The following is a 27484-nucleotide window of genomic DNA, read 5'->3' as shown; positions in this document are numbered from 1 at the left end:
ATGTGAGTATACTTTAGGAATTTCTCACACTCGGGTTGAGTAGCGAACAGACTGCTCACGTGACCATGAAAGCTGTACTCATCATCTGCATCGTATTGATGTGTACCTCCACCCTGAGGACCCAAGAAGTAGAAGGTACGGACATACTTAGCATTGATGTATGTATCTATATAGTTCGTCCATCGTGGTTCGATGATGACCACTTTGTCATCCAGGGGGCTGAGGGCTTTGCACTGGGGTTTTGTGCCTCCTCATGTGGCTGGTGAGACCTATGTGAGCCCGGAATGTTCGGCCGCACACTGGGCAGGTTATTCCAGCTGGAGCTAGTGTCGTTTATCTTGATTTTCTTTTCTGGCGTTTTTCTTCTTAGCACTGATGTATGTATTACACGAGTTGTGTTCCTTTGTCTTAACGATTGGGAAACAAAGATGGCGTCATTTTGAGGTTATAGCCCAAACCTGTTTGTTCACCATTTTAAACTTTTATTATTTAATAACAGGGTTAGGTTTTTTTTTTTTTTTTTGTTTATTTTACTTGTTCTCCCCCACCCCCTCTTGTTTTTTCGTGGGGTAACTCTATCCGCAGAAATAAAAGAGTGATATTTTCTTTACTTCTTCTCGTCCAAACTCTTGAGCCATGAAGAGAATTATATATTTACTAGTCGACAGGCGGCGTAGCATACGCCACTATTTTGCAGGGCCGGCATTAGGCAATGGGCCCCGCACTTTTATAAGGACCCACACTTTCATAGAACCCGCGCTAATTCAAGGTGTATAAATTATTAAATTAAACCATTTTATAACTTAAAACAGATTTCCCACACCCTCCTGTCGATTTACCAGCAGCTCCTGGAAATCTCCCAAAATTGCAAAAGATACGAAAATGTCCATAAAATATACAGAATATATGGACAAAAATTGTCATTTTGGGGTGTCATTCAATATGGAAAACGCCAATCATACGCGCGATAAATAAAAACGGCATTATGCATTAGCCATAATTGTGTAATTAGGTGAAAGAAGCTTCTTGCGCCTCAAACTAATGAAGAATTACTTAAGGTCAACAATTCTCAAAGATAGATTGAAACATTTGGTAATTCTTGCTATTGAGCGTGATCTATGTAGGAAACAGAATTATTATGATATACTGTATGACTTTGCTACACGCAAGGCTCGTAAAGTAATTCTGTACGTAGTAAAGAATGAATAAAATGCATAGACGAATTTATTTTCTAATTCAAACTCTTAAATTTCACTTATTGTCCGCTTCCCTACCCAAACTTGGCCCCGCGAAATCCGTTTCATATAGGGCCCCACAATTCTTAAGTCCGGCCCTGCTATTTAGTGTTTGTAAAATGTTTTACATTTTTCGGATTTTCCTTCAGAGTTGAAGATAGTTTACTTCCTAGTCTAAACCTCCCGCAAGACGAAGGGGGATGGGAGAGGGCAGGGTTTGACAGTCCAGCGCGCAGCCATCCGTAACGATGTGTGAATACCCATGTCTTCTCTTCCCCCCCCCCCTCCCTCTTGTTATTTCGTGGGATGACTATCTGCAGAAATAAGACAGTGATCTTTCCATTACTTCTTGCTTCTCGTCCAAACTCTTGAGGGAAGTAGAGAATTATATATATATAGATAGATAGTGATTTCAGGGTCCAATTTTAGATCCACTCGAGTATGTTCACACTAGTTCGACTTCTATAGCACTATAAAAAAAAATATATAGGTCTTATGTCATTTGTTAATCTCTTAGTATGTACAGAAATTGAAACTCATAGAAAGCACTGTATACGGGTCTAAGGTAATGTACTTACTGACATTTAATGTTGCCCATTTGGCAGCCTCACCGGCCCATTTAAGCACAAGCCCACCGTGCATATGCCCGTTTGCCCATAAAGCCAGTCCGCCCCTGGTTCTGTTTGCCCACAAAGCCAGTCCGCCCCTGGTTCTGTTTGCACATAAAGTCAGTCCACCCCTGGTTGTGAGGAATTTATCAATTATCCGGTCGCCACTATCTCTCTCTCCGCGGGCCATATCCGGCCTAGTTATTTATAAATATGCCCTATGCGTGAAATGCATTATGCCGATTTTAATCCACAGAGAACTCGGCCCCTTGTGTCATTGACGGTGTGAACTATGCTAGTGGAGATCTCACTCCAGACCCATGCAACCGCTGCAAATGTGACAATGGTCTAGAAGTCTGCAGCTTAGTGGAATGTCGTCAAGGTATGATTGTATTTATCATACAATCACGTCTTTGAATGCTTGTATTTTGTGGACATTTTGAGGAACGAAGATTGGATTGTACTAAATCCAATTTTTAAGGCGTTCTATAAGATGGCTCTACATGTATGGTTTTCGCTTTTAATTCAGACCAAAAAACAATGTCCACCTGATCGTGTGATATGCGCAATGAACTGTCATCTCAAAGGTCACAAGATTGAGCCCTGCCTGCTGCCACCCCCATTCGTTCTGCGGCAGGTTTGGGTTAGGTTGTAATGGACTTACAACTCTCTTATGCAGCAAAATATTCAGAAATTTAGCATAAATTATGTTCTTTCAAATGTGTTTCAGAACAGGTATTCAATGTGTTCAATATGTCCTTTTTTGTAGGACCGAAATTAGGAGAGATTCACATTTGGAAGTTATTTTTATTTTCAGAACTTCTAAGATCTTAATTTTCACGTAAAACTGCCTTCAAAAAGAATGAACTGTCCAGATTGAGCAGTATTGTCTAATGGTTGTTTTTCTTCCACAATGTTCTGAAATGTTTTAGCAATTTAATGAAACAAATAATGGTTTATAAAGAAATAAGCTTTGCGAGAAACATCATTTGCTCGTTTGACCATAAAGCCAGTCCGCCCATGGTTTTGAGGAATTTATCAATTATCAGGTCACTTATCTCCCTCTCTCTCTCTCTCTCTCTCTTCTCTCTTTGAATGCAAATCCATTTACACAGGACGCACAATCTGGTAAGACTAATTGGAGTCCGATATAATCAAGAAATAATTAAATGAAATAATTGACCTAAGAAAAAGAATCCTACGAATTCACATCAAACCCAATCACGTCTCAAAATGTTTTGACTTCGTTCTTCAAGAAAAAAAATCTCTGCTTCCCCCCCCCCCCCCCCCCACACTCAACTTGGGTGTCTGGGCGAGTAATTTTACACACCCACACATTGAAACAAGTAAAACATTGAATGTAATTTATTTTAAAGACGAAACCTCATTTAAACAACTTATAGAGCGATTGTTTTTTCTCTTTAAAAACTAATGATTGGTTTTTAACAAGACAGTGGAACATTTCTTTAACTTATGTCAGAGACCGTAGTGTAGGTTTAATGTCCCTCCCACAACAAGAAGTCCTTAAAAATAAAACAATAATAATAATAATAAACTATATCTCTATTGAAGAAGCACTCCCCATTAATCTTCGGACTCGAAGACAAGCCTTATTATAATTATCGAAGAACGAAACTTTTTAACAAATCGGGTAATCCCATTTTCACACCATTTTATATTAGCTATTTAAGGGAACGTAGGCTATATACACAAATTAAGGCCAGCGAGCAAGCTGTATCCGACCAGTTATTTATAAATATACCCTAAGCGTAAAATGTATTATGTTGATTTAGTGTTATCTAAATCAGTTAAAGCTAAGCTTGCATTCACAGAGGACTTGAACTCTTGCGTCATTGACGGAGTGACCTATGCTAATGGAGCTCTCACTCCAGACCCATGCAACCGCTGCACATGTTACAATGGTCTAGAAGCCTGCAACTTAATGGAATGTCCTCAAGGTACGGTTTAATTCTGTATTGCTCTTTGAAACTTGTATATGTGTATTTTTTGCTTTTATTCAGGCCAAAAAAAAATATCTGCCTGATCGTATGATATGTGCTCTTAACTGTCATCTCAAAGGTCACAAGATCGAACCCTGCCTGCTGCCACCCCCCTTCGTCCTGCGGGAGGTTTGGATTAGAATGTAATAGTCTTTTAATAGTCTTCAAAGATGAAAGAGCGTCCGTCACGTTTAAAACAAGGGAAACAATCAGGCACATCGCTCAATACCGCCAAATGAAATTGCAGATAAACATTTACAATAGTAAATACATTACATCCCTTTATATCTTAAAATGCTGATCACATGGTTTATAATCAAGGCCAAAGTTGTTGCTTCTAGATTCAGAAATCTAGCATAAATGATATTCTTTCAAATGTGATTATCATATCTCATATAATACAGACGTTACTTCAAAAAAGAAGATGATTACGTCCTACGCGTCATGCATCTAGACATGCATGTTAACCAATGATTTAAATTCTGCTAAGTCACTGGTTTTCCTGGCTGGCTCAGGCAACCCATTTCATGCTCTAATAGCACTAGCACTAGCAAATTTGTCCTAGCATATGGAGCAAAGGGTGTGCCTTTATCTTTGTGTCTTTCTGGGTATTTTATTAGATTCTGTCTTTGTATTTGAAGATTATGGTTCAAAGTTTTACGTATAATTGATACTTTATTTTGAGTCTTCTCTCCAGAAGGCTTTCTAAATTTAGTGATTTTACTAAAGGTGTTACTCTAGTCAAATGTGATTATTCGTTTATTATGAATCTAACTGCTCTATTTTGTGTCTGTTCCAGTTTCTTAATGTTTTCTTCAGTTGAGGGGTCCCAAACAGAGGATGCATATTCTATTATTGGCCTAACCAAGGTTAAATAACATTTTAGTTTTATGTTCTTATTTGATTTATAGAAATTTCTTTAAAAAAACAGGACGCACAATCTAGTAATCCTATTTGGAGTCCGATATAATCAAGAAATAATTAAGTAAAATAATTGACCTAAGAAAAATAATCCAGCGAATTCACATCAAACCCAATCACGTCTCAAAATGTTTTGACTTCGTTCTTCAAGAAAAAAAAAGTTCTCTGCTCCTCCCAACTCAACTTGGGTGTCTGGGCGAGCTGTTTTACACACCCACACATTGAAAGGAGAAAAACTTTGAAAGTAATATTTTTTTAAAGACGATACCTCCTTTAAACAACTTATAGGTCAACGGTTAATATGCATGACTAAATGCATGACGCGCAGGACGTAATTATCTTCTTTTTTTAAGTAACGTCCGTATTATATATTATAGAGCGATTGTTTTTTCTCTTTATTACTAATGAATAGTACATAATACGACAGTGGAACATTTCCTTAACTATTGACAGAGCCCGTAGTGTAGGCTTAATGTCCCTCCCGCCACAAGAAGTCCCTATAAATAAAACAATAATAATAACAATAAACTGAATTATTGAAGAAGCACTTCTCTTTAATCTTCGGTCTCAAAGACAAGTCTTATTATAATTATCGAAGAAAGAAACTTTTTAAACAAATCGGGTTCGCTTGGCTTTTTCAGCAGTTTATATTAGCTATTTATGGCGCAAGATACACAAACTGAGGGCCGCGGGCAGTATCCGGCTAGTCATTTATAAATATACCCTAAGACTGAAATGCGCTATGTCGATTTCAACTAGATGAGGTTGATTAATGTCATCTAAATCAGTTAAAGCTAACTTGCTTTCACAGAGAACTCGGCCCCTTGTGTCATTGACGGAGTGACCTATGCTAGTGGAGATCTCACTCCAGACCCATGCAACCGCTGCAAATGTGACAATGGTCTAGAAGTCTGCAGATTAGTGCAATGTCGTCAAGGTATGACTAAATTCTGTATTTGTCTTACAATAATGCTTGTATTTTATGGACATTTTAAGGAATGAAGATTTTATTGTATTCAATCCAATTTTTAAGGCGTTCTATAAGATGGCTATACATGTGTGGTTTACGCTTATAATTCAGACCAAAAAACAATGTCCACCTGATCGTGTGATATGCGCTCAGAACTGTAATCTCAAAGGTCACGAGATCGAACCCTGCCTGCTGCCACTCCACTTCGTTCTTCGGCAGGTTTGGGTTAGATTGTAATAGACTTTCAATAGTCTTCAAATCTGAAAGAACAACCGTAACATGTGAAACAAAGATGAACATTGGCCAATAAAACAAAGGAGCAACCATAAACACTGACCAATAAAACAAAGGAGCAACCATGAACACTGGCCAATAAAACAAAGGAGATAACCATGAACATTGGCCAATAAAACAAAGGAGATAACCATGAACATTGGCCAATAAAACAAAGGAGCAACTATGAACACTGGCCAATAAAACAAAGGAGCAACCATGCACACTGCCCAATAAAACAAAGGAGCAACCATGCACACTGACCAATAAAACAAAGGAGCAACCATGAACACTGGCCAATAAAACAAAGGAGCAACCATGAACATTGGCCAATAAAACAAAGGAGCAACCATGAACATTGGCCAATAAAACAAAGGAGCGACCATGAACATTGGCCAATAAAACAAAGGAGCAACCATGATCACTGGCCAATAAAACAAAGGAGCAACCATGAACATTGGCCAATAAAACAAAGGAGCAACCATGAACATTGGCCAATAAAACAATAGAGCGACCATGAACACTGGCCAATAAAACAAAGGAGCAACCATGAACATTGGCCAATAAAACAAAGGAGCAACCATGCACACTGACCAATAAAACAAAAAAGATAACCATGAACATTGGTCAATAAAACAAAAGAGATAACCATGAACATTGGTCAATAAAACAAAGGAGCAACCATGAACATTGGTCAATAAAACAAAGGAACGGCCATAAACATTGGCCAATAAAACAAAGGAGCAACCATGAACATTGGCGAATAAAACAAAGGAGCAACCATGAACACTGGCCAATAAAACAAAGGAGCAACCATGAACATTGGCCAATAAAACAAAGGAGATAACCATGAACATTGGCCAATAAAACAAAGGAGCAACCATGAACATTGGCCAATAAAACAAAGGAGATAACCATGAACATTGGCCAATAAAACAAAGGAGCAACCATGAACATTGGCCAATAAAACAAAGGAGCAACCATGCACACTGACCAATAAAACAAAAGAGATAACCATGAACATTGGTCAATAAAACAAAAGAGATAACCATGAACATTGGTCAATAAAACAAAGGAGCAACCATGAACATTGGTCAATAAAACAAAGGAACGACCATAAACATTGGCCAATAAAACAAAGGAGCAACCATGAACATTGGCGAATAAAACAAAGGAGCAACCATGAACACTGGCCAATAAAACAAAGGAGCAACCATGAACATTGGCCAATAAAACAAAGGAGATAACCATGAACATTGGCCAATAAAACAAAGGAGCAACCATGAACATTGGCCAATAAAACAAAGGAGATAACCATGAACATTGGCCAATAAAACAAAGGAGCAACCATGAACACTGACTAATAAAACAAAGGAGCAACCATGAACACTGACCAATAAAACAAAGGAGCGACCATGAACACTGACCAATAAAACAAAGGAGCAACCATGAACACTGACCAATAAAACAAAGGAGCAACCATGAACATTGGCCAATAAAACAAAATGAGATGGCAGGGTTAACATTTACAACTGTAAATGCACAGTGGGATCTTGGACTTAAAATGCTTCTCACATGGTTTATATCCTAAGCTAAAACTGTCGCTTCTAGATTCAGAAATTTAGCATAAATAATGTTCTTTTAAATATGGTTAAGAACAGGTATTCAATGTGTCTTTTTTTGTATGACCGTAATTAGGAGAGATTCACATTTGGAATTTATTTTTATTTTCAGGATAACAACGCTCTTAATTTTTTACATAAAACTGTCTTCTTAAAGAATAAACTGTCCAGGTTGAGCAGCGTTGTCTGATATTTGTTTTACTTCCACAAAGTTCTTACTTTTTTTTCCGCAATTTAATGAAACAAATAATAGCTAATAAAGAAATAAACTTGTGAGAAACATCTGATCCTGTATTTTTTGTTTATTTGACGTTAAATTTTATTTGTCAAATGTTAACATGTTGTTTATGAATGTTTCTCTAAATTGTGGTTTGTCTTCTTTATCTTATACAGACGTTACTCCAAAAAAAAAAAAAAGATAATTACGTCCGACACATTTCATTTGTAAATCTAGTCATGGATGTTAATCAGCGACTTAAATTGTTTAGTCGTTGGTTTTTCTGGCTGATTCAGGCAACCCATTCCATTCACTAATGGCACTAGAGCAGAAGGAGCACTTGTAGTACGAATTTGTGCTAGCATAAGGAAAAAGAAATGTGCCTCTATTTGTGTGTCTTTCTGGGTATTTCATTAGGTCTAGGTTATTTTGTTTGTAAATTAAGGTTTAGTGTTTTAATTGTTAAGCAACTTTACTTTTGTATCCGTCTGCCCTGAAGTGTCTCTAACTTTAGTGATTTTACTAATGGTGTTACTCTAATCCAATCGGACTATTCGTTTGTTATAAGTCTCACTGCTTTATTTTGTATTTATTCTAGTTTCTTTATCTCGAGGGGTTCCCAAACAGAAGATACATATTCTAATATTGGCCTAAAGTTAAATAGAATTTTAGTTGTATGTTCTTGTTTGATTTTGTAAAAAAAAATATTTTAATTAGCCCTAAAAAATTTGTTTGATTTTTTTTGTTTCGTAAGTTCGTCAATATCGAGATTCCATGATTAACTTTTCATTTATTATTACACCCAGACGTGACCCAGATACACCCTGACATATTTCTTGGTGCAACGACATGCTCCAATTTGATTCCCATTTCTGTCCTTCTAATTCTCTTTGTATAGGCCTATATTGCTATTAGAGCATGGTATGGGTTGCATGAATCAGACAGGAAAACCATCGACTTGGTAGAGTCCAAGGCAGTGATTCCCAAAGAGGTCTATATAGACCCCTAGGGGTCTATGAAGACTACTAACGGGTCTATGAAAGTGAAAAATTATTTAAGGGTCTATGAGATGTCCATGGGGGTCTACGATAATAGATTTTATTTAAGCAGGTATGACTTAAATTTTCACAATCTATTAATTTTATTATTTCCTACACTAATATATGATTTGTAGCTTTGTTATAAATAGGCTATTTATCCTGCTATTCAATTTAAAAATCGTTGTATTTAATTTCAATACTTATTTAAATAGCTTAATTTTGACCTAAATGTAACTAATGTTTAACCATAAAAAAATGTAGACTGTACAGCAGTTGATTATCTAAATTTGGCTTTTAACTCACTAACTGCCAAACTGCCTTCTTATGACCATATGAAACAATTTATGCTAGAGGATCTTTTGAGACGATAATTTGGCTTTTAACTCACTAACTGCCAAACTGTCTTCCCTTCTTATGACCATATGAAACAATTTATGCTAGAGGATCTTTTGAGACGATAATTTGGCTTTTAACTCACTAACTGCCAAACTGTCTTCCCTTTTTATGACCATATGAAACAGTTTATGCTAGAGGATCTTTTGAGACGATAATTTGGCTTTTAACTCACTAACTGCCAAACTGTCTTCCCTTCTTATGACCATATGAAACAGTTTATGCTAGAGGATCTTTTGAGACGATAATTTGGCTTTTAACTCACTAACTGCCAAACTGTCTTCCCTTCTTATGACCATATGAAACAATTAATGCTAGAGGATCTTTTGAGACGATAATTTGGCTTTTAACTCACTAACTGCCAAACTGTCTTCCCTTTTTATGACCATATGAAACAATTTATGCTAGAGGATCTTTTGAGACGATAATTTGGCTTTTAACTCACTAACTGCCAAACTGTCTTCCCTTCTTATGACCATATGAAACAATTTATGCTAGAGGATCTTTTGAGACGATGCCTTCCTGATAAAAAGATTATATAAAGGTTTCAAAAATTTTCGAACGCTCAGATAATTAGTTCAGAATAGACACCACAAAATCTCTCTATTACATCAAATAGAGAAGATGATGGTTTGTGAGCGTTTTACAATATCTTTATACTTATAGTTAAATATAGAAAACACTATAGATAAAACATTGATTTTACCAGCCGTTGAAGTAGTTTTAAAAACTGTTTTACACACACCTTCTTATTTTTCCTCAGGGTTGACCCACGATATCAGACGTTTGAATTCATCTTTCCTGTTAGGTGGGTGACCAGCCAAGGCTAACGAGTCCCTCCTGCCTGCACCCTACCGGGGTAAGCGCCAGTTACTCAACTTCGTCTCCTCTGATAATGAAAACAGTTCCGCGGACCTGATACTTAAGCCACAAGTGAAAGATCAAGAAATACACGAGAAACCCATATGCTATGACAAATTTGTACAAATGCTCCTTCTTCCCTAGTGCTATTAGAGCATGGAATGGGTTGCCTGAGCTAGCCAGGAAAACCAGTGACTTGGCAGAATTTAAGTCATTGGTTAATATGCATGACTAAATGCATGACGCGTAGGACGTAATCATCTTCTTTTTTAAAGTAACGTCTGTATATATAAGATAAGAAGATAAGATAAGAAAACTTTTACAATGATACTTAAGGCAAATTAATTGATTAATTAGTATTTACTTCATAGAACAATAAATTCTTTATCTTATATATTTCAGACGTTACTTCAAAAAATAAGATGATTACGTCCAACGCATTTGATTTGATAAGATCATCATAACTTTTTGTCTCTCTCTTTCTCTCTATATATCTTTCTCTCTCTCTCTCTAGTCATACATGTCAATCAAGAGAGAGAGAGAGAGAGAGTGTGTGTGTGTGTGTGAGAGAGAGAGAGAGAGAGAGTCTATAACAGTTGGGTTAAATTATCTGAGGTGGGTGCAAGCTATTGGTTCTAATCAGTATAGCCAACACTGAACAAGTGTTTCAGTGGATAGCATAAATAATATGATCATCAATGAATCTATGTACACAACCGCCATCTTGAAAACAAACCGCCATGAGCCCATCAACATACAGACAAAGCGAAACAAACGAGGCCGTAGAGGAGGAGTTCGAGGAAAACAGAACAAAGGGTCCACCTACTTCCTATTGTCTTGGGCAATGTTAGATCACTAAATAACAAAATGGACGATCTTAATTGTTGCTGCAGACATTTCTACCAATTCCGCGAAAGCTCGCTAATCTGTCTCACTGAAACATGGCTACATGAAATTATTCCCGACACATCAGTAGACTTGGATGCGTTTCTTTTGAACAGACCAGACAGAACAACATATAGTGGCAAAACAAGAGGAGGAGGACTGGCCATTTATGTCAATAAACAGTACTGTTGTGTCAACAATATCTCAATCAAAACTAAAGTGTGTGCGACCGATATTGAACTACAATGTAACAATCTCAGGCTATACTACCTACCGAGAGAGTTTACACAATTATACGTCATACTTGTGCAAATACCACCCACAGCCAATACAGAGAAAGCAACAAAACATATATTAGACATTGCACATTTATTTCAGATACAAAGTTCTGATGCTGTCCGACTAGTTATGGGAGATTTCAATCATCTTTCGTTAGCTCAACACTTGCCAACATATAGTCAATATGTTAATTGTCCCACAAGGCACGATAAAACATTGGTCATGTGTTATAGCAACATAAAAATGGCCTACACATCTCTATTGTCATTTCCCCTCGGAGAGTCGGACCACGCAATGATCCATCTTACACCCATGTACAAACCGGTTTTAAAAACAACAAAACCCAAAGTACAGTCCATCCAGTCATGGTCTGACGACGCTGTTTTACAGCTACAAAGTTGTCTGGAGCAGATTGAGACATGTTTGTAAACAACTGCCCAGACAGCTGAACTTACCACAACTGTTAATTCGTACATCCAGTTCTGTGAAAACATGATTGTACCAAAGAAGATAATTAAAACATTCAGTGATAATAGACCCTGGATGACCAACATAAAAAATAAACATTCTGTCGTCATCGAGAATTACATAGAAGTCTATTTATAAAGCTCTGGTTATGAGTGTGTATGTGTTTTTCGTGTGTGAATGTTGTTCGTATGTGCATCTATATTGTAATTGTACAGGAGTTACGCTGAAGTTGTCAATTGTAGTCGAATCGAATTTCCATTTGATTAAATTAATAAATGTTATCTTATCTTATCTTATAGTTGACCAAAAGGACGTCACAGGCGAGGAAAAAATAAACTAGTACACAGAAAACTTTTGTTGACATTATTTGTTTGCCTCTTTATCACGCTCACACACTCGAGCACACACACACAGACGCACACAGGCACGCACGCACAAACACACACACAAGCTGATACACTGCACTGTAAGTGTACGTGGCGTACTGCTTACACAATTCTTTATTATCCCGAAGGAACTTTGTCTTACATTTGTGTGTTACACGTAACAATACCTTGTAACTTTAACAAGACCCTAGTAACTTTAATAAAACCTTGTTACTTTAACAAAACCCTAGTAACTTTAATAAAACCTTGTAACTTTAATATAACCTTGTAACTTTAACAAGACCCTAGTAACTTTAATAAAACCTTGTAACTTTAATAAAACCTTGTAACTTTAACAAAACCTTGTAACTTTAACAAAACCTAGTAGCTTTAACAAAACCTTGTAACTTTAACAAAACCTTGTAACTTTAACAAAACCTAGTAACTTTAACAAAACCTTTAACAAAACCTAGTAACTTTAACAAAACCTTGTAACTTTAACAAAACCTTGTAACTTTAATAAAACCTTGTAACTTTAACAAAACCTTGTAACTTTAATAAAACCTTGTAACTTTAATAAAACCTTGTAACTTTAACAAGACCCTAGTAACTTTAATAAAATCTTGTAACTTTAATAAAACCTTGTAACTTTAACAAAACCTTGTAACTTTAACAAAACCTTGTAACTTTAACAAAACCTAGTAGCTTTAACAAAACCTTGTAACTTTAACAAAACCTAGTAGCTTTAACAAAACCTTGAAACTTTAACAAAACCTTGTAACTTTAACAAAACCTTGTAACTTTAATAAAACCTTGTAACTTTAACAAAACCTTGTAACTTTAATAAAACCTTGTAACTTTAACAAAACCTTGTAACTTTAACAAAACCTTGTAACTTTAACAAAACCTAGTAGCTTTAACAAAACCTTGTAACTTTAACAAAACCTAGTAGCTTTAACAAAACCTTGAAACTTTAACAAAACCTTGTAACTTTAACAAAACCTTGAAACTTTAACAAAACCTTGTAACTTTAACAAAAGTTAACAAAACCTTGTAACTTTAACAAAACCTTGTAACTTTAACAAAACCTTGTAACTTTTACAAAACCTAACTTTAACAAAACCTTTTAACTTTAACAAACTAACTATAGCCTACGTATATGCCATAAATGTGAACTAGAAGTTCGTACTTGCGGAACCATTTCCAAAATGAAAATTTTAAAAATATATTATCAAGAGCACATAATTGCCGATGCGAGTATCGTCTGGAATACTTTTTTTTTTCGTGGATTCTCTCCCCTATGCCATAATATATTGTCCGTCCATCGTTGTCCCATAATGACAAAGTTTGTCATTCAGAGGACTGAGGGCTTTGCATTAACTAGCAGATATTATAAATAGGATGGGCTTACATTCTAATTGGTTGGCCTCATCGAAATCTTATCACTCCGTATTTGGGAGTAGTATCCCTTGTAACTGTTGTTGTCAACCAAGATGGCGTTAGATTAAACAGCTGATTTCATGTCTTATTATAAGTTATATCCAGAGTCTTGTTATTATTCGTTTATAATAATAAACACATCATCACTGCTATATAACAATGCAATGACAAAAACACCCGTCTGCAGATCGAAAATATGGGAACCTAGGCTTGGAGATTAAGCATTTATCCAAAATATACCCCATTAACTTTTTTGTTATATCAACCGAAGGGATAATAACAATTAACCTCACAGATACCTTCAAGGCCTTTAGCATTCCTGAAACATTACCGTTGCCTGTCAAAGGGCGGTAATACTGCAGACCTGCCACATCACCAGAAAATTCCTCGGTGGAAACTGATAAAGTGACTACGATGAATTTTGTTTCCCTCTAACGAAACTCGACCCTGGCAGTGCCAGAGAATGAATACTCGTTCGTTTCTAACATAATAATAACAATAATAAATACATAATAATCATAATATATCATACAACGGAAAGACCTAACCACAATGCAATTTAGGGTAAAATGACATCTCGCTTGCTTCTGTGACGTCAAAGCAAAACCAAGATATCAGTAAATACGTAGATCTTACATGCTGTATAGCAAGATATCTAGCAGAGTAGTAAGGTACCCCTGGGCCCGGGTTCAATAATGTTTTTAGGCCCTCACCCTCATAAAAGACTAATTAACAACAACAACAAAAATCCCAGCAATCAGTAAGTAACTTTGGCGGATTTGGCACAGAAGAAATAAATGACATAATTGACGAAGACAGCTTGTAGGCCGATTCAAACCATTGAACAGTCCATTCATATTGGAAGCACCATCATAGCCTAGGCCTCGCAGTTTATTTAAACATAAATGATGATTTTTTTTTATTTTGTTCAGTCAATTCTGCAGACTTTTAATTCTCACAAAAATTAAAAACTTAGAAATGACTCTCTAATGGCTATCTCTTTGAGCATCCCATCATTGGGGATCACAGAACAATATCGAAAAATAATGCTAATTGATGAACTTTTGATGTCAGCAATGGTAGATAAACATTTTTGCGAATTGCAAAGTAAAGCAAAGTTCCCCTTTCAGACCATGCGGCTAAAAAGGCAGCTGTTTTAAAGGTCATCTGTTTCTGTGGCCTACGGTTAACTAGGGTGTAATGTAGCCAGCACAACAACCAGCCGCCTTTACTTTTCCCCAACTAATGTCAGGTACCCATTAGAGCTGGGTGAACTCATAGGCGCCCAACGATCCCGAAATTCAAACTCCAAGTTTTCACCAGGATTCGAACACGGGGCCCCCGGATTAGGAAGCCAAGTACTTTACCACTCAGCCACCGCGCCTCCAGGGAGCAATCGTAGAACAATCAAAATGGCTGACAGTAACATAGGCTACATTCAGTTTCGGGAAGCAACACAACCAAAAGTCAGGTAGTATTAAACCTCTGTCGATTTTTTATCTTTTTTTTAAGCAGCTAAAACCCCGACCCTCATTTGTTCCTGAAATGTCTTTTGGGAAATCCAAACAAGGTCTACAAAACCCCTGTTTGACTTCCAAAGATAATTGTTTATAATTAGAAATTCTTTGGTCAGTTGGGTATTTAATTATATATGGAAAATCAAGAAAAACAAGTAGGCCTACACTCTACACTATTCATAACAACCCCTTCATATGTGGGCCCCCATTGTTCATGAGCCCAAAGCGCAATGAACCCCTTCGCGTCATGGACGCTACGCCACTGCCCTTGTCAAAATTAGGCACAGAAGACGAAAAGAAAACTTAAAATGTAATTAAAATATATTAAGTACTTTGTACCCAGTGAGTAGACCCCATTCATTCCTTCATTCCTTCTTTCCACAAGTATAATACAATGAGACACTCTTTTTGGGTTCCCTTATCTCCCCAGAGTTAGGTCTGCTAAACAACACAGTTGCGTTCTGTTTTTGGCTCTTCCGCCGTGTCATTACAAACAATGAATTAAACAGGATGCAACCTTCAAACACCGGCAAAAGGCCGAAACAATCAAGATATGTAGTGTACGCTGATGTTGGTCAACAAATATGTTTAATGATCAAGAAGGGAATCGTCCGATGTCAGCTATGTCCGTAAACTACTTCTTATTCTTGCTGTGATAGGAAAATCATCTTGTCTCTATCAAATCCTAGAGCGTTCTTACTTTTAAAGATCTGTCACGTCACTTGTCGCTTAGTAAAACTTTCCCCTTATTCCCGAAACAAATACTAAATTCTAATCATGTCATAACAGTTCACAAACAACACAAAAAACCCATCACTTATGCTACACAATTGTTGTCTATGAGATTGACTCTTATAATCAGAATAATGACACTAAACCCGTGGCTTTGGTGTGACCCGTTTACGAACAAAGTATGTAGCCAGATAATAGTCATAATTGTAGCCAGATGACATTTTATAGTATTTTGGTGTCAGCTTACTAGCTCAGCTGATAGCTTTACACTTTCGGCATATTGACCAAAAAGCCCAAGGTTGGCAAACATTCTCTTTGGAAAGACACATTTAAAACTTTCTTGTAGTTATGAGGGGCCGCATATATAATTCTATACTTCATGTCTACTTCAGGCTCAATTAATTAATTATGAATTATTATTGATAATAAATATTTTGAAATTAAACTGGTAAACATTACTGAGTCAATTAGTGGGGAAAAACAGCTAAGGGCTGACACAATGAATGATCTAGAGGTTAGCTCCCTTAGTACTGCGTTACTGCTTGGCGGAGTGGCCGTATCGGGGTGGGGGAGGGGGGGGTCACTGCTTTGTGCTTTGGTTCCTTATTATCGTTATATTCACTTCACTATCTTCTCTCATTAAATATTTGGTTCTTAGTGCTGCTTTTATATATGTTATTTTATGCTGCAAGTAGGTGATAGACTTATGATATGCTCTGGTTTTCCCTAGTGTCCACCTCTGCATCAAGATATATGATATGCTCTGGTTTTCCCTAGTGTCCACCTCTGCATCAAGATATATGATATGCTCTGGTTTTCCCTAGTGTCCACCTCTGCATCAAGATATATGATATGCTCTGGTTTTCCCTAGTGTCCACCTCTGCATCAATATATATGATATGCTCTGGTTTTCCCTAGTGTCCACCTCTGCATCAATATATATGAAATGCTCTGTTGTTCCCTAGTGTCCACCTCTGCATCGAGATATATGAAATGCTCTGGTTTTCCCTAGTGTCCACCTCTGCATCGAGATATATGAAATGCTCTGGTTTTACCTAGTGTCCACCTCTGCATCAAGATATATGATATGCTCTGTTGTTCCCTAGTGTCCACCTCTGCATCAATATATATGAAATGCTCTGTTGTTCCCTAGTGTCCACCTCTGCATCGAGATATATGAAATGCTCTGGTTTTACCTAGTGTCCACCTCTGCATCAAGATATATGATATGCTCTGTTGTTCCCTAGTGTCCACCTCTGCATCAATATATATGATATGCTCTGTTGTTCCCTAGTGTCCACCTCTGCATCAAGATATATGATATGCTCTGTTGTTCCCTAGTGTCCACCTCTGCATCAATATATATGATATGCTCTGTTGTTCCCTAGTGTCCACCTCTGCATCAATATATATGATATGCTCTGTTGTTCCCTAGTGTCCACCTCTGCATCAATATATATGATATGCTCTGTTGTTCCCTAGTGTCCACCTCTGCATCAAGATATATGATATGATCTGGTTTACCCTAGTGTCCACCTCTGTATCAATATATATGATATGCTCTGTTGTTCCCTAGTGTCCACCTCTGCACAAAGATATATGATATGCTCTGGTTTTCCCTAGTGTCCACCTCTGCATCAATATATATGAAATGCTCTGGTTTTCCCTAGTGTCCACCTCTGCATCAAGATATATGAAATGATCTGGTTTTCCCTAGTGTCCACCTCTGCATCAATATATATGAAATGCTCTGGTTTTCCCTAGTGTCCACCTCTGCATCGAGATATATGAAATGCTCTGGTTTTCCTTAGTGTCTACCTCTGCATCAAGATATATGAAATGCTTTGGTTTTCCCTAGTGTCCACCTCTGCATCAAGATATATGATATGATCTGGTTTTCCCTAGTGTCCACCTCTGCATCAAGATATATGATATGCTCTGGTTTTCCCTAGTGTCCACCTCTGCATCAATATATATGATATGCTCTGGTTTTCCCTAGTGTCCACCTCTGCATCGAGATATATGAAATGCTCTGGTTTTCCTTAGTGTCCACCTCTGCATCAAGATATATGAAATGCTTTGGTTTTCCCTAGTGTCCACCTCTGCATCAAGATATATGAAATGCTTTGGTTTTCCCTAGTGTCCACCTCTGCATCAATATATATGATATGCTCTGTTGTTCCCTAGTGTCCACCTCTGCATCAATATATATGATAAGCTCTGGTTTTCCCTAGTGTCCACCTCTGCATTAATATATTTGATATGCTCTGTTGTTTCCTAGTGTCCACCTCTGCATCAAGATATATGAAATGCTTTGGTTTTCCCTAGTGTCCACCTCTGCATCGAGATATATGAAATGCTCTGGTTTTACCTAGTGTCCACCTCTGCATCAAGATATATGATATGCTCTGTTGTTCCCTAGTGTCCACCTCTGCATCAATATATATGAAATGCTCTGTTGTTCCCTAGTGTCCACCTCTGCATCGAGATATATGAAATGCTCTGGTTTTACCTAGTGTCCACCTCTGCATCAAGATATATGATATGCTCTGTTGTTCCCTAGTGTCCACCTCTGCATCAATATATATGATATGCTCTGTTGTTCCCTAGTGTCCACCTCTGCATCAAGATATATGATATGCTCTGTTGTTCCCTAGTGTCCACCTCTGCATCAATATATATGATATGCTCTGTTGTTCCCTAGTGTCCACCTCTGCATCAATATATATGATATGCTCTGTTGTTCCCTAGTGTCCACCTCTGCATCAATATATATGATATGCTCTGTTGTTCCCTAGTGTCCACCTCTGCATCAAGATATATGATATGATCTGGTTTACCCTAGTGTCCACCTCTGTATCAATATATATGATATGCTCTGTTGTTCCCTAGTGTCCACCTCTGCACAAAGATATATGATATGCTCTGGTTTTCCCTAGTGTCCACCTCTGCATCAATATATATGAAATGCTCTGGTTTTCCCTAGTGTCCACCTCTGCATCAAGATATATGAAATGATCTGGTTTTCCCTAGTGTCCACCTCTGCATCAATATATATGAAATGCTCTGGTTTTCCCTAGTGTCCACCTCTGCATCGAGATATATGAAATGCTCTGGTTTTCCTTAGTGTCTACCTCTGCATCAAGATATATGAAATGCTTTGGTTTTCCCTAGTGTCCACCTCTGCATCAAGATATATGATATGATCTGGTTTTCCCTAGTGTCCACCTCTGCATCAAGATATATGATATGCTCTGGTTTTCCCTAGTGTCCACCTCTGCATCAATATATATGATATGCTCTGGTTTTCCCTAGTGTCCACCTCTGCATCGAGATATATGAAATGCTCTGGTTTTCCTTAGTGTCCACCTCTGCATCAAGATATATGAAATGCTTTGGTTTTCCCTAGTGTCCACCTCTGCATCAAGATATATGAAATGCTCTGGTTTTACCTAGTGTCCACCTCTGCATCAATATATATGATATGCTCTGTTGTTCCCTAGTGTCCACCTCTGCATCAATATATATGATAAGCTCTGGTTTTCCCTAGTGTCCACCTCTGCATTAATATATTTGATATGCTCTGTTGTTTCCTAGTGTCCACCTCTGCATCAAGATATATGAAATGCTTTGGTTTTCCCTAGTGTCCACCTCTGCATCAAGATATATGAAATGCTCTGGTTTTACCTAGTGTCCACCTCTGCATCAATATATATGATATGCTCTGTTGTTCCCTAGTGTCCACCTCTGCATCAATATATATGATAAGCTCTGGTTTTCCCTAGTGTCCACCTCTGCATCAATATATATGATATGCTCTGTTGTTCCCTAGTGTCCACCTCTGCATTAATATATTTGATATGCTCTGTTGTTCCCTAGTGTCCACCTCTGCATCAATATATATGATAAGCTCTGGTTTTCCCTAGTGTCCACCTCTGCATTAATATATTTGATATGCTCTGTTGTTTCCTAGTGTCCACCTCTGCATGAAGCTACAATATGCTCTGGTGTTCCCTCTGCATCAATATATATGATAAGCTCTGGTTTTCCCTAGTGTCCACCTCTGCATCAATATATATGATATGCTCTGTTGTTCCCTAGTGTCCACCTCTGCATTAATATATTTGATATGCTCTGTTGTTCCCTAGTGTCCACCTCTGCATCAATATATATGATAAGCTCTGGTTTTCCCTAGTGTCCACCTCTGCATTAATATATTTGATATGCTCTGTTGTTTCCTAGTGTCCACCTCTGCATCAATATATATGATAAGCTCTGGTTTTCCCTAGTGTCCACCTCTGCATTAATATATTTGATATTCTCTGTTGTTTCCTAGTGTCCACCTCTGCATCAAGTTATAATATGCTCTGGTGTTCCCTCTGCATCAAGTTATAATATGCTCTGGTGTTCCCTCTGCATCAAGTTATAATATGCTCTGGTGTTCCCTCTGCATCAAGTTATAATATGCTCTGGTGTTCCCTCTGCATCAAGTTATAATATGCTCTGGTGTTCCCTCTGCATCAAGTTATAATATGCTCTGGTGTTCCCTCTGCATCAAGTTATAATATGCTCTGGTGTTCCCTCTGCATCAAGTTATAATATGCTCTGGTTTTCCCTCTGCATCAAGTTATAATATGCTCTGGTTTTCCCTCTGCATCAAGTTATAATATGCTCTGGTTTTCCCTCTGCATCAAGTTATAATATGCTCTGGTGTTCCCTCTGCATCAAGTTATAATATGCTCTGGTGTTCCCTCTGCATCAAGTTATAATATGCTCTGGTGTTCCCTCTGCATCAAGTTATAATATGCTCTGGTTTTCCCTCTGCATCAAGTTATAATATGCTCTGGTTTTCCCTCTGCATCAAGTTATAATATGCTCTGGTGTTCCCTCTGCATCAAGTTATAATATGCTCTGGTGTTCCCTCTGCATCAAGTTATAATATGCTCTGGTTTTCCCTCTGCATCAAGTTATAATATGCTCTGGTTTTCCCTCTGCATCAAGTTATAATATGCTCTGGTTTTCCCTCTGCATCAAGTTATAATATGCTCTGGTTTTCCCTCTGCATCAAGTTATAATATGCTCTGTTGCTCCCTAGTATTCACCTCAAGTTATAATATACGCTAGGCAAGTAACATTAAAGAAAGAAAGGGAAGACCGCGGATAATATGGATCGATGTAGTGAAACTTATCTACAAAAACTTGGGGAGAAAAAAAAAAGCTCTGATGTTCTGAAGCAGTGGATATAGGAGGGAAAGAATTCTCTGTTTGCTTGAAATATATGTTTTTCAGTTCTGGTTTCACTTCGACTATTTGTTAATAGATACTAGTAGACTATATGTCTAGATACTATATTGGCTTTCTTCTGCTAGCCTGTCTGTTTCGCGTATTGGAGTGTATCACTGGCACCATATCGCATCAATTCAACAGCTAAAGAGCTGGTACTTTTGGGAGGGAGAACCATTACTTTTGATGAGCATAATTACCCTAATCAAAACCCAAATGTTTAATGGGACTAATAGAGTGCTAATTACCCTGCCGGTCTGTTGCACTCCCAAACATGGTTATAAAGACTGTGAGCGTATAATGTGTGTAGACTTTTGGATTTCTCACATTCGGGTTGAGTAGCAAACAAAAAGACCAGTCACGTGACCATGAAAGCTGTACTCATCATCTGCATCGTATTGATGTGTGCCTCCACCCTGAGGACCCAAGAAGTAGAAGGTACGGACATACTTAGCCAGAGTTATATTTTTTTCAAATTAAAAAAATAAATAAATGTAAATTTGGCTTGAGTACTAGACTAAGACCTAGAGCCAACATCTGTTTTTAAAGGGGTATCGCGTTCTTAAAAAAAGACTATCGGATGGCTGCCTGGTCGTGCGGTTTGCGCGCTGGACTGTCGTTCGGATTTATCGACGGTCGAGGGTTCAAACCCTGCCCGCTCCCATCCCCCGTCTTCCTGCGGGAGGTTTGGACTAGGAAGTAAACTATCTTCAACTCTGAAGGAACATCCGAAACATGTAAAACATTTTTTTTATCGCGTTCGGGAATTTCCGATTGTAAGGCATTATTGATTCAAGAGTTTAATAAATTAATGTTCGGGAAAATCTAGAGCATCGTATCCTTAGTCAAGATTTAAAGGCCTAGATACATATCATTGGAATTATTCAAGAGAAAAAAAGGGTTGTTTATTAAGTTTAAAGTTGCTTTAAGCTTATTGATCTTACCTTTGCTTATATTTGTACGTAAATTTACGCAAATACAAAAACAAAATTTAATAAAATACTCAGAAAGACTCAAAGATAAAGGCACATTCCTCGTCCCATATGCTAGGACAAATTTGTACAAATGCTCCTTCTTCCCTAGTGCTATTAGAGCATGGAATGGGTTGCCTGAGCTAGTCAGGAAAACCAGTGACTTGGCAGAATTTAAGTCATTGGTTAATATGCATGACTAAATGCATGACGCGTAGGACGTAATCATCTTCTTTTTTGAAGTAACGTCTGTATTATATAAGATATAATCTAATAAAGATTACGTGTCGATCTAGAAGCAGATCTTGATTAGTGTTACGTGTAATCAAGGTACGAATAAATAATTGGATTTTCTACAATGACCGCTGGCATTACTGGTAGAATCAGTCCATCAAGAAGCTGACAGTGTCAGTTGTCATCATCACGCGTTCAATCCCAATTTGTGCTAAAAAAATTTTTTTTTAATATTTTATTTTATTTTAATTTGTATAAGGGAGGTATTGTCTTTATTTTCCCCTTTAAATATTTTTTTTTATGTTTTTTTCTTATGTTATGTTTTCACAACTTATATGTTGGTTACATCTGGATCTCCATATAACCTTGTTAAAAACTGATGGTATTATCATATACTAGTCGACCCACGCCGTTATTTTACAGGGCCGGCCTTAAGCCCTAAGTGACCGCTGTGTGGCCCGCACTTTCAAAGGACCCGCGCTAATTCTAGGTGTAAATTATTAAATTAAACCATTTTATAACTTATATCAGGATATACGAAAAGGTCATGGAAATATCCGGAAATGATTAAAATCTTTTGAAAACGAAAAACACAAATTGCAGAAATAAGAGAGTGATCTTTCCTTTACTTCTTCTTCTCGTCCAAACTCTTGAGGGAAGAATAATAATATTATTATTATATCCGGAAATTATTAAAATCTTTTGAAAACGCAAAAAAAAATGCAGAAATAAAAGAGTGATCTTTCCTTTACTTCTTCTTCTCGTCCAAACTCTTGAGGGAATAATAATAATATTATTATTATATCCGGAAATTATTAAAATCTTTTGAAAACTAAAACAAAAATGCAGAAATAAAAGAGTGATCTTTCCTTTACTTCTTCTTCTCGTCCAAACTCTTGAGGGAAGAATAATATTATTATTATTAAATCCGGAAATTATTAAAATCTTTTGAAAACTCAAAAAAAAATGCAGAAATAAAAGAGTGATCTTTCCTTTACTTCTTCTTCTCGTCCAAACTCTTGAGGGAAGAAGAGAATTATATGTAGGGCCTATAGAAGATAGATAAGTGCGTGAAATGCATTATGTCAATTTCAACTAGTGAATGAGATTCATGTTTTCAAAGTCAAAGCTAAGCGTTGATTAAAACGTGTGCATTCACAGAGAACTCGGCCCCTTGTGTCCTTGACGGTGTGACCTATGCTAGTGGTGATCTCACTCCAGACCCATGCAACCGCTGCAGATGTCGCAATGGTCAAGTAGTCTGCAACAGAAGGGGATGTCCTCAAGGTATGGCTTTGTTCTGCAATTCTTTTACAATCACGTTCAGTCTAAACGCTTTTTTCTAAAGACGATATGACTGTTTTATATCCTAATTTAAAAACGTTGTATGAGAAGGCCCTACAAGTGTGGGTTTTTACTTTTAATTCAGACCAACACAAAAATGTCTGAATGGTCGTGTATTATGGGCTCAGGACTGTCATCTCGAGAGTCCCGAGTTCGAAGCTTGAGGGAGGTTTGGGCTTGCTTTTAATAATCTTCAAAATCTGAAAAAAGCATCCGTCACATTGAATACATAGGAGCGACCATGCACATCGACCAATAAAGAATCACCCTTAGTGTCAGGATTTTGTGATTTTACCATCACAAAAAGAGATACAAGACACCGATAGCAAAGACAAACAGACACAAACACTCTTTTGCCCGCCTGGCAATGGAATCATTAAATAGAAACAATCTGATATAAACTTTGTCACATGTAAATTATGAGTGAGTCTGGTGTGAATGTACACTTTGGTTTCTTATAGTTATAATGTTTTTTATTTGGTTTAATGCACAAATTGTAAGACAAATTTCCTTACGGATAATAAAGATTATTATTATTATTATTATATATTATTATTATTAAACCAAAATGAGACGGCAGGGTAAACATTTACAAATACATTATCTCCCTTGGGGCTTAAATATTGTAAGACAATATTAGTAGTTTGTATAGAGATGCACCATAATTGACGGACTTTGAACGCGACTAGTGACATCATGAATTAGTTGGGATAGAGCAGGGGTTCTCAACCTGTGGGTCGCGACCCCCTTGGGGGTCGATTGACAATTTGCCAGGGGTCGCCTAAGACCATCGAAAATATGGTTTGTTGTTGTCTATTCTTCTATTGCTGTATGTGTGTGTGTGTGGGGGGGGGGTCGCGGCACAGTGGGGGATAGTAAAAAAGGGGTCGCCGAGCATAAAAGGTTGAGAACCGCTGGGTTAGAGGCTACCGATGTACATAAAGTCAGTTGGTGATAGGATTTCTTAGGGATAACACGTATTTATAGACAGAGACTCGACTGTGGCCTTTGAGGTATTACATTATCATCTGAATTGTCTATCGGTTTGGACTTCACTTGTTACTTTGTGTGACTCTATGTTCTTGTTAGTTAGTCGCATTGATACACCCGCACAAGAAACTCAGACATCTTCAGAGTAATCTGTCCAAGTCAGACAGGCATCATTAACTACAAGACAGAAGGCTTATCACAATATGCACCTTTTTTTTTGTTTTTTTTTTAACTTGACATTCAATATTTAATATTAGCTTTATTAATGTAATCCTAAAGAAGCGGCAACCTTGTCACTTTTAGATTCATCTGGAGTTTTCCCCCCACATTTACAGTTATCCCAGTTTTGATGTTAATGTCCTCTGAGTCCACCCAGCTCTAATTGGTACCTGACAATAGTTGGGTGACGTAAAGGTTGGCCACATGACACCCTCGTGAACACATCATTGATAATCGAAGTTTAGGCTCTTGCTGCTAGATTCACAAATCTAGCACAAATTTTGTTCTTTCAAATGCAGTTCAGAAAAAGGTATTCGAGGTTTTACATAATTCATTTTTGTATGACCGTAATTATGAGAGATTCACATATGGAATTTATTTTTTTTATTTTCAGAATATCAACGCTCTTAATTCCAGTAAAAGAAGGAACTGGCCAGATTGAGCAGTGTAATCTAGTGTTTGTATTACTTCCACAGTGTTCTTAATTTTTTTCCGCAAATAGATGAAACAAAAATGCTTAATAAAGAAATAAACTTATAAATGAGATACAACATCTGAGCTTGTATTTTTTTCTGGACTTGGTATGGGTTGCCTGAATCAGACAGGGAAACCATTGACTTGGCAGAGTTTAAGTCAATGATTAAATGCTTAATAAAGAAATAAACTTATAAATGAGATACAACTAACATCGGATCTTGTATCCTTTTTTTTGGACTTGGTATGGGTTGCCTGAATCAGACAGGGAAACCATTGACTTGGCAGAGTTTAAGTCAATGATTAAAATGCATGAAGAGATTGACCTAATTTCAGCATGATCCGAGATTGGATGAGGGAGAAAGAGAAATCATGTGTACAACCTTTTGACCAAACAGAGTTGATATACACTTTGTAATGATTGATAATTTAATTTATCGACAAAATCCAACTCAGGTCATAAGACTAGTATTTATTTGCAACTTTGTGAATGAAAGATTTTAAAGAACTTAGATACAGTGGGTCACAGAAAAAAACAAAAACAAATTTCATTCTTTTTTACAATTAGACTTTGTAATGACACTTAGCGACTTGTCCTAACATTTCAAATGATACATTATAATGACAGTACTTTCAGAGTCTATGAGATGTCAACCTCCCAAGACCTCCGATCCAATGATTTACTTTCAGTGCTGTACATTGAAGGAACAAAGCATTACTGAGTCATGTTCACAGCGCAATACATAAACATGTTTATGGCATTTTTACAAACTCAACAGTCAAGAAAACATGAAAAAAAAAAAAAAGGTGGTGCTTGTGTATGATTAACACTACTATTGCAGATGTCCCCTAGAAATATGGCTTCAGTCTCTTGCCTTCACCTGAATAAAATACAATAATTAGACAGATTGTAACATTTAAAGTCACTGACATTAAGGATGAGTGCAGTATTTCATACGACCAACCAAACCCCCTTGCGACCTGCATATTTTGCCAGCATCAGATACCGACAAAGCGATGGTCTGAAAGGGGTCTACCATTGAATTGGATACAGTTACATTTGGTTATATCAGTCAAATTACTATTTCAATTCAATATATCATTAAGGCTACTAAAGACAAAATAATACAGTCCAGCGGTGCCACTAATGTTGGTGTCACCACCCTAGAAGCGCCACCACTATTCCTGTTATCAATTAGCTTGAGTTGCATGTGAATAAATAATAAACAAAAACATTTCAAAATCACAATATGTTAGTTTGTACACACTGCACAAATTCTGTTGAAACATTAAATACACACTGCTAGACATAAGTACAAATGAACTAAGATTTTATACTCACTAGACTAGGTCAATCACAAACAGAATGAGGAAGTGGAAGCTAAGCTAGTCAGGTCAGATAGATAGGGAAGTTTATTTTTGTCACATGTAAATTGGAGTAACTTAATGCGGTGTGTCAGAAGTGCAGTGGCTGAGTGGTAAAGTGCTTAGCTTCTGAACCACGGATTCCAGGTTCGAATCCTGGCTAAGGCTGGGATTTAGAATTTAGATTTTAGGGCGACCAGCTTTAATGGGCACTCGATATTAGTGGGCCACAGAAAACAGATGACCTTTACATCTGCTCCATAGATGGCAAGGTCAGAAAGGTATATTTTACTTTACTTTAATACGGTGGGTCAGTTTGTTTGTTTTACATAATTCGGATGTTCCTTCAGAGTTGAAGATAGTTTACTTCCTAGTACGAAACCTCCCGAAGGACGACGGGGGGGGGGGGGGGGGGGGGGGGGGGGGGGGGGGGGGATATGGGAGCGGGCAGGGTTTGAACCCTCGACAAATCCGAACGACAGTCCAGCGCGCAAACCGCACAACCAGGCAGCCATCCTTAGAGACCCTCGTTAGCATACACAGGAAGAATGTAGTTTAGGATGCACTTTGTCAATCGAATGAGAAACGTGCTAATGAACTGGTAGACCCAAAATGCTTGTCAAGTCTTGTCTGTCTGTTAGAAACTGGAGAGTTGGAGACAGGGGAAAGAACTGCATATTAAATATTCTAGAAACAAAGTTGTCAAAATAAAAAGTTTTAATCTGTTAAAAAGAGTTAGACTCGGGTTTGCTCTTTTTCAAAAGAATGGAATTGAATT

At 37.3% G+C, this 27484-nt stretch overlaps 1 protein-coding gene and 1 long non-coding RNA gene across 2 annotated transcripts; both read left to right on the top strand.

The window, feature by feature from the left end:
- On the top strand, positions 1 to 10370 carry LOC106056810 (kielin/chordin-like protein). The gene is made up of 5 exons (XM_013213664.2): positions 1 to 135; positions 2100 to 2225; positions 3676 to 3801; positions 5576 to 5701; positions 10043 to 10370. The coding sequence occupies exons 1-5, from the start codon at positions 66 to 68 to the stop codon at positions 10093 to 10095; spliced, it is 501 nt and encodes a 166-aa protein (XP_013069118.2). The 5' UTR covers positions 1 to 65; the 3' UTR covers positions 10096 to 10370.
- An 11016-nt stretch (positions 10371 to 21386) lies between these two features.
- On the top strand, positions 21387 to 25418 carry LOC106077259 (uncharacterized). Its single transcript, XR_008780352.1, has 3 exons — positions 21387 to 21547; positions 23476 to 23601; positions 25262 to 25418. It is a non-coding gene; the product is annotated as an uncharacterized LOC106077259 (long non-coding RNA).
- The last annotated feature ends 2066 nt before the right edge of the window (positions 25419 to 27484 follow it).

The sequence above is a fragment of the Biomphalaria glabrata genome, chromosome 10 (assembly GCF_947242115.1).
Source record: "Biomphalaria glabrata chromosome 10, xgBioGlab47.1, whole genome shotgun sequence".
Classification (NCBI taxonomy): domain Eukaryota; kingdom Metazoa; phylum Mollusca; class Gastropoda; family Planorbidae; genus Biomphalaria; species Biomphalaria glabrata.
This window is presented reverse-complemented; position numbering and strand designations above follow the sequence as displayed.

Excerpts from the sequence above, each read along its gene's own strand:
- LOC106056810 (XM_013213664.2), top strand. The coding sequence starts at position 66 with ATGAAAGCTGTACTCATCATCTGCATCGTATTGATGTGTACCTCCACC. Across the intron at positions 2,226-3,675 it reads CTTAGTGGAATGTCGTCAAG|AGGACTTGAACTCTTGCGTC; the intron begins GTATGATTGTAT and ends TTGCATTCACAG. Across the intron at positions 3,802-5,575 it reads CTTAATGGAATGTCCTCAAG|AGAACTCGGCCCCTTGTGTC; the intron begins GTACGGTTTAAT and ends TTGCTTTCACAG.